The sequence below is a fragment of the Protopterus annectens genome, chromosome 8.part0 (genome assembly GCF_019279795.1).
Source record: "Protopterus annectens isolate FY-2018-M chromosome 8.part0, PAN1.0, whole genome shotgun sequence".
In the NCBI taxonomy this organism is placed as follows: domain Eukaryota; kingdom Metazoa; phylum Chordata; order Ceratodontiformes; family Protopteridae; genus Protopterus; species Protopterus annectens.
This window is the reverse complement of record NC_056741.1, coordinates 744,420,322-744,429,022: the sequence shown is the minus strand read 5'-3', so window position 1 is coordinate 744,429,022 and position 8,701 is coordinate 744,420,322. Positions and strand designations below refer to the sequence as shown.

At 40.3% G+C, this 8,701-nt stretch overlaps 1 protein-coding gene across 2 annotated transcripts in view; it reads left to right on the top strand.

The window, feature by feature from the left end:
* THBS3 (thrombospondin 3) overlaps window positions 1-8,701 on the top strand; it is a 948,644-nt gene that overhangs the window by 372,146 nt on the left and 567,797 nt on the right. For both annotated transcript variants that reach the window (XM_044080201.1, XM_044080202.1), the window contains exon 11: window positions 6,228-6,380. In XM_044080201.1, the coding sequence (XP_043936136.1) occupies window positions 6,228-6,380 (153 nt within the window). The remainder of the gene's footprint in view (window positions 1-6,227; window positions 6,381-8,701) is intronic.

The following is an 8,701-nucleotide window of genomic DNA, read 5'->3' as shown; positions in this document are numbered from 1 at the left end:
AAATGCATTTGACAGTGTCCCACATTCGTGGATAAAGGAGTGCTTAAAATGTAAAAGATATACCCTACCCTGATCAATTACGTTACAGTGACCATGAAACAGTGGTAAACCACTTTGCAGTTAAACCATGATAAAGGACAAATTATTAATCCAGGGATACAATTCCAAACCGGGATATTCCAGGATGACTCTTTGTCACCGCTTCTCTTTTGTCTTGCCCTTAACCCATTAAGCTGTCTACTTAACAGATTAGGTCATGGATACAATTTGGCTCTTCTTTTTGTGGATGATTTAAAACTGTATAATTCATCAGATGAGGAACTGAAAGCACAGCTGTCAGTGGTCAAAATTTTTTCAGATGATATAAGAATGTCATTTGGTCCTGACAAATGTGCAAAAGCAACCTTTAAAGCAGGAAAGCTGCAGCACCAAGAAGTAAAAAACTTCAGAAGCCAACTTCATGCTACTCAAGTCAGAAGTGACAAACTTCATGACACCCATGCAGATGGGAACTGAAAGTTCGACTGCTGAATCCTACACAAAGGCACTGTACGAGCACATCCACTCATGCATGAATTATGCAAGCCCAGATAGAAGCAAGACACTTTCTTCCAAAAAAAGGAAGCCAATCTGGTGGTCCCCTGCCATAGACAGACTTTACAACAAAAGGAAGAAACTGTTGCAGAAAAGAGGAAAATCCCAGGATGCAAAAAACTCCCTTACCAGCCTCAGTAAGAAGCTGAGATCCCTATAAAATCTTCCAAAGCTAGTTACGAAAATAAAATTGCCAAAGATTCCAAAGACAACCCCAAGGCATTCTATAGCTATGTCAAGAATCTAAATGGCAATGCTTAAATCTGGTCCAAGCTACAACAGAATGGCACTAAATATACTGATCCCAAGGATATTGCCAATATCCTGGCAGATTGATTCAGTACCAGATTCACCCCCCTCTCACCCCCTAAAGGGCCCATCTCAATACCAAGAGATTGCCAAATTCCAGTAATAACGGCCGCACAGGTAAAAAACTCACTCTCCAAAGTTAAGAATACAGCATCAATGGAACCAGACGACATCCCGGGCTGTGTACCACACGAACTACAAAATGAACTGGCACCTCACCTAAGTGCCATGTTTAATCATAACCTCACCTCAGGCTTCATGCCCACTGAGTGGCACACAGCTACAGTTATCCCACTCCACAAAGGGGGATCCACTGTGGATCTTGGGAACTACTGTCCCATCAGTCTGACAAGCCTGATCTACAAGGCCATGGAACGTATTATCATGGAACTTATAAACAAAGACATTGGCAACCTTCAAACACTGGACACCACCCAGTTTGGGTTCGTGAAGGGCCGATCTTGTCTCCTGAACCTGATTGACTTCTTTGAATCAGTCTCCAGAGCTGTGGACGAGGGTAAGGCAGTCCACACAGCCTATCTGGACCTCGCCAAGGCCTTCAACACTATCCCCCACTCTGGAATCATAGATAAACTTACTAAGCTGGGCATTAATCCCTAAATCACTCGATGGGTTGCCAACTGGAGTACTGAAAGAACCCACACTGTAAAAGCAGCCGACTCCAAATCCTGCTCCAGACAAGTAGAATACCTCCGGGTTCAGTCCTGGGACCGCTCTTGTGTGGCATCTACTTCTCTGAAGTACAGGCCAACACTAAGGGACTCTGGCTAACAAAGTTTGCAGATGACTGCAAACTGGGAGCCATTATTGAATCCTTAAATGATGTGGATATTCTACAAAAGGGCCTTACAGAAACAGATGTTTGGTGCCAGAGCCATGGGATGAAGCTCAATGCCAAGAAATGTATAGTTATCTCTTTTGGGAAAAAACATGTACCCGTGAATTGCCGCACAGGTGGCAGTACACTAAACACAAAAAGTGTGATAAGAGACTTAGGGACACAAGCGGACAGTGGTCTCACCTTCAATAACTACATCGCCACAACAGTCAGGAAATCCTTCTATGTGGCACACCTCATCACTAAGGGCTTTTCATCCAGGAAAAAGGAGGTCATTGTCCCACTGTACTCATCCCTCATTAGACCCATTATAGAATACAACACCCCATTTGGGATTTACCTCTCAAGACATCTGCAACAATTGGAAAGGCCGCGGAAATATCTCACTAAAAGAATCACAGGCCTAAAGCAGATGCCCTATGCTGACCGTCTAAAAAAAACTCTAGCTATACTCTGTCACATATCATCTACTCAGAGGCGATTTCTGCTTAACATACAAGGCCATGTCAAACCCATAGCTGTTGGACATGCTACACGTAAAGAAATCCCAATCCCTCAGAGCCACATGCTCCAGGGATCTAAACTTTGTCATCACAATGATCAAAGCATGCTGGAGGGATAGGTTCCTGACTCATAGACTCCCCATACTCTGGAATAGACTGCTCATTCATGTCAAGCAGAGCACCTCTTTGGCCCTCTTCAAAAAGAACCTTGACGACTGGATGGGAGATAGGAAATTCACCCCGGGGATCACATCAGTCGCCCTGCTAGACAGGGTTCCAGGGAAGTAAATATTGTGGGAAGAAATAGCCAGGGAATTGTTATGGCTAGGCTTGTATAAGCCCTGGGGCCGATAGCTTAGTACCAACCTTTGAACATCAGTTTGGGACAGGAATGTTATATAAAAGAACTTGAGCAAGAGGGAGTGTATAAATATTTGGGAATTGATGAAGGATCAACAGCAAAACATGAACAAATGCAAATAAAACTCAGAAAGGAATATTTTAGAAGACTTAATACTGAAAACAGTGTTGATATCTAGGAACAAAGTCCAAGCTATAAATCAATTTGCTCTTCCTATTCTAAGTACAGTTTTGGAGTGATTAACTTGCCCCAAAAGGTGTTGGATAGGTTGGACAGAAAAACAAGAGGGATGCTTCATGCTCATCAGATGATTTATAAACATCAGTGCATACCAAGACTATATATTCCCTGTTCTGATAGAGGTATGGGCCTCTTCAAAATTGATTACATGTATAGATCTGCAGTTGTAGGGCTGCATACATATCGGCTGACCTCACAAGAACCAAATGTAATGAAACTTTTAAAACATGAGGAGAATAAGTCTAAGATGACTTATTGCTTAGTTTAGGAGATGCATATTGACATCAAGCAGGAATGGAAATCAAACCAGAAGCAGATAAAACTCAGGCTGCAACTGAATGTGCCAAAGAACAAAAGAAAGAATATAAGGTGAAGGATCAGATGAGAAGGTAAGAAATGTGGAAAATGCATAAATATAGTTGCAAGTACAGAAAACTCTTGGAACAACCTCATGTTGATCAGGAACAAATGCAGGAATGGTTAAGAAGAGGTGAATTTAAACCAAAAGATGAAAGGTTAATATCGGTGGACCAAGATAGCAGACTATCTACACGTTGGTTTACAAAGTCCATTGAACATGTGGGAGAAACAGAATTGTAAAACAGAATTGGAAGCAGTCACACATCTTGTTGCTGGTTATGATATACTAATGGCAGAAGTACTGTATACTGAAAGACATAATAATGTGGCAAGACTGTTGAATTGGAGATTGTACAAACATTATAATATTGAAATAATTGAAAAAAAAAACACTGGAAACATGAGCCACAAAGCATTATAGGAAATACTGAAGTTTATATTTCATGGGATCACTCAATACCAACAGTTCATAAAATAGATGAGAGAAAACCAGATATAGTTGTCCATGAAAAGAATACAAAAGTAGCAATGATCGTTGAAATTGCTACACCCAGTGAGTATAGTGTCTACATACAGAGAGACACAAAGTCATAAAATACCAGGGTTTGCAGGCAGAAACAAGGGCAATGTGGAAGAAGGATACCCAGACTGTTCCAAGGGTCTTATAAATAATAATTTGCAATCATACGAAGATATGTTACCAATACTGCGGTGGTGGTGCTGCAGTAGCATTGTTGCCTCACAGTACGACATTGTCCTGTTCGGTTCTCAGCTAGATTGTCTTCTGTGTGGAGACATGCGTGAATGGGTGTACCTTCATTGAAGGTTGTGCATCAGGGTCGGCAACTCGGCATGTAAAAATCTACTGACAATCATTAGTGGACTGGAGTTCCGCTGTGGCGACCCCTAACCGGGAAAAGCTGAAAGACACAACAACTTAGATATGTTACCAATACATGTAACTCCATACGGATTGCAGAAGGATTAATTACTGGGCACATTGTGGGTTGAAACAACCCTAATTTCATGAACTTTAATCACACTTTGACTTAGGAATGGGGTCCATTCTCATAATGGTATTAGAAACCCAAAAGACTTGGAGAAATTAAAAAAAAAGAACTGAGGATTAACCCATATGACATTAGATGGGTAGCCAACTGGCTTATACTTTCAAAGTTGGGGATTCCACCTCCACCAGTAGAACATTTACCAGTGGGGTACCACAAGGCTCTGTGCTGGGCCCTCTACTGCTTGGAATCTATTTCTGGGAAGTCCAGGTGAAAGTAGTCAGCCTGTGGCTTACCAAGTTCGCAGATGTCTGCAAACTCTGAGCAATCATTGAGTTTCTTAAAGATATTAGCATATTACAGGAGGGGATATCACAGACAAATGATTGGTGCCAAAGCCACAGTCTAAAATAAAGTGCAAAAAAGTGCATTGTTATCTTCTTTCACAAATAGGTAGCCCCTGCAAATTACACTATAGGCAGCATCCCCCAAGCTTGAAACCATTGGTGCATAACAGACACACAAGTTGATAGCAGTCTAAACTTCAATCACCATGTGTCCACAGTGGGAAGGAAAGCCTTTTACGTTGCATACCTCATAAGTAAGGGCACTACATCCAAGACCAAGGATGTTATACTTCTGTACTCCACCCTCATCAGACCACTAACAGAGTATAACTCTCCCTTTTGCATATACCTCACCAGACACCTGCAGCAGATGGAGAGAATACAGAGGTTCCTGACCAAGAGAATGCATGGACTCCAAAACATGGCCTACACGGGAAGACTGAAAGCTCTGTCACTGTACTTTGTGTCCAACAGGCTGCTGAGAGGCGAACTGTGCTTGGCCTACAGAGCAGTCTCTGACCCTTTCCTAATGGAAATGCTGCACATTCAAAAATTTAATGAGACAAGAGGCAGTCACTCTCAACCTAGCCTTTGACTTACATAAAACATGCCTGAGAAACAGATGTGTCTCCCAGAGACTACCGCTATTCTGCAATAAACTTCCAATTCATGTTAAGCAGAGCTCCTCAATGACCCTATTTAAGTGCAAACTGGACAAGTGGATGGGAGACTGTAAATTCACCCCTGGGGTACCACCTATGTCCCTCATGGACGGGGGCAGTTGGTGCTGATCATAGATTCACTCTGCAAACAATCAAAGCGTCTAACAATGGTCAATTAGGGAACCATCTAACAATAGTTAATTAGGAACACAGGTATTACATGGCTAGGCTTGTAAAGGCCCTAGGGCCATTAGCCTAGTAACCTCCTATGAACCTATCAACCCGTGAACCTATAAACACAACAGTGTTCCACAGGTCACCACTGTCTCCAGTCACAAAACAACTACATATAAATAAACCCTTAAGACAGAACTAATAAACTGAATTTTGACCTTATTCCCTTTCACATATACTAGTATTTTAACTAGCTTGCATTCATTCAAACCAGCTAGCAATAAAGATGTTGAACATTTTGCATTTATGCACAAATGCACTGCATCTGTTTTTGCCTATATAGCTGGGGCTGTAACTGAAAAGGGTCCTTGGGCCAGTTTACATAGCTGGTTAACAAATGTTAAATAAATAAAAATTAGAAGTTTTAAATATTTCAGGAGTAACAGTCTCACACTGAAAAAGCAATAACTACAAACCACCTCTATTTTTATTCATACCCAGGTAAGTGATTTAAAACTGAATGTGAATAATGTCTATCTAGATATGAGTAAACTTTATGACACTTTAGTAAAATGTATGAATATGTTATGCTGCCTGTTCTCTCTAACCAGATTAGTTTGTACACAAAGGTGAGCAAAACAAAGATCAGGATTTATAAATAAGTTTAATTGAGATATGGATGGGCAGGATTGTTATTTTATGACTTAGGTTTATTGGATAAACTTGGAAGTCTGTAATATGTATTAATAATATTTAAAAACTGAAATATTTTCTATGTACTGAATGTACTGTTTTCTTTTTCTTGCTGCAGGGCTCATTTTTCTGTGGATCTTGTAAGGCTGGATTTATAGGGAATCAAACTGTTGGCTGTGTCCCCAGAAGGTCCTGCAGCAGTGCCTTCTTTAACCTTTGTGATGTTAATGCACAGTGTGTTATTGAATGGAATGGGGATGTATCATGTGTTGTAAGTACAAAATGCAGAGATTTAATACTTGCTAATTTTTTGGTCCATTAATTGCCTTCTTCGTTAATTTTGTTTGGAAAGATCTAATTAAGTAGTTCAGCACTGAAGCATTACATACTGCACACATTCAGATGTGGCAAAAGCCAGTCTATACTTGCATTCTGCGAAATGAATACAAGACTGCATTAATGCATGGCTGTTGGAATTGTGATAACTGTGTATAGAAGGCTCATACTGGTAGAACAATCGCACAGTACCCCTGTCTCTGTGTTACTTCAGCTTGGCACTCTCCCTTAATTCTAAATATCCAATCATGTTGTTAGGTTGTTAATCAGTTTTCACCAAATATGACAGAAATACTCTTTCATTAACATGGTTTAAGAAGACTTTCTTATACAATGGTAAAAGCTGTTTACATTAATGCTTACATTCACAAAGCTTAGCTCACAGAAAGTACATTTTTCTGCAGTTTTGAAAAACCCCGCAGCAGTATTTAAATACTGTCAGCTGGCACAAAGTACTCATGGGTTAATGTTAAACTTGGTAATGTTAAATTAAATTGGCATGTCCAGCAGTTTGCACTGGGGATAAACCACCTCTGCAGTTATTGCTTCTGTTAAAAAAAAAAAAAAACAGCAGTAAACAGTAAAATGTATTAATGCGGGGCAGTATTTATTATAATGCATGGATTGGTCAAAAGGAGAGACAGAGAGAGAGAGAGAGAGAGAGAGACACACACACCATATGTGATAATAAAAGTACAGTGCTGCCTCTAGATTTGCATCCCTGCATGGTGTATCATTAGGACAACATATAGTATGGCACTAATTACTGTCAATAGAAACTTTAATGAAGTCTGGATTCTGATGTTTGCAAGACTATAATTGTAATTAGAGCAACAAAAGACAACAATTAGATGGATTAAGAGCAGTGGAGTATCCCTACTGTTTATAGTCCTAGAGGAAGACAGGGAAGGCATATGGGTTATTATGGATATCAAGGAGCCGATGTGCAATATTTCATATACAATAGCCAGGAACAGGAGTATGGCATGCAGACATTAGAAGGTCATTGGACAATATTTCCAACTGTGCACAGCAGCTGAGACTAAGCAACCTATGAATGTCTGCTTAATAACTGCATGCAGCTTCTTGTTTTGAGGAGTGCATTAGTGCAGGTCAGCAGGTGTATATTGTACTGGAAGGAGGGTGGGAGGGAGGCTGCACAGGTACTCAATACTGCTGGTGTAAATATGGTACTGTGCCCTTGTTATAGCCATGCATGTAGGCCATCGATCCTGGTGACAGGATTGCTTCTACCAGCACTAAGCCCTTTGATTGGGTGCATTTGCCTTCCCACATAGGGATCTCTAGTGTAAGCATATAGTGTAGCATATCATTACATAACTCATAGGAAAAGCATCACTATGTTGTAACACACATCATAGCTACCTGTGCTAGTGGTTCATAGGTTCATAGGTTGGTACTAGAATATCGGCCCTAGGGGCCTATACAACCTAGCCATAACAATTCCCTAGATATTACTTCTCTGGTCCCCTGGTAGTGACAGTCCAAAAAACAAAATGTCTCTGTTGCTGTCTGTAGATAACAGCCACCAGTTACAGGCCGGTTTCCTGCCAGATATACAAGTGCCTTATACATGAGAGTGGCTAAAATGTAGAGAGAGAGAGAGATTTCTGTCTTATTCTACAGATGTTACTTTACGTACGTCAAAGTCGCATAGGTAGTCTACACATGGATACAGAAAGGATGCAGCATTTAGAATTAAGAAGGGAGAGTGACAAGCTGAAACAAACAGGGATTACATACAGTTATGGAATTCTTTGTGATAAACAAATGGGTTTCAGAAATATTTTCATTACCATGAGGGCATTGTACTCAGCCACTGACACCTTTTATAACAATATAAATGATTCATAACTAACAGGGGGTCTTATCATTGATACAACAACAGCATTTGAAACAGTAAATCATACATTGGTCCTTTACAAAGTTAACAAATTCAGTTTTGGAACAAATGCAGTAAGCCAGTTTCAAAGTTACCAGCAAAACAGAGAATTTCAAGTACACCTAGGAACCTGCCTTTTGACTGAAGGTACAATTGACATAGGAGTTCTGGAACAATCCATCCTTGGTCCATTGTTATTTTCCTTATTCATCAATGATATGCCTTCTGTCCTGCCCCACCTCAACAGAAAATACAGTCTAGCTTTACACGTGTACGCCATTGAATTAATAAAATATTCTCCTAATCAATTTCCTAAAGTCTAACATCATGATATCTTGCACCCTGCAAAAACT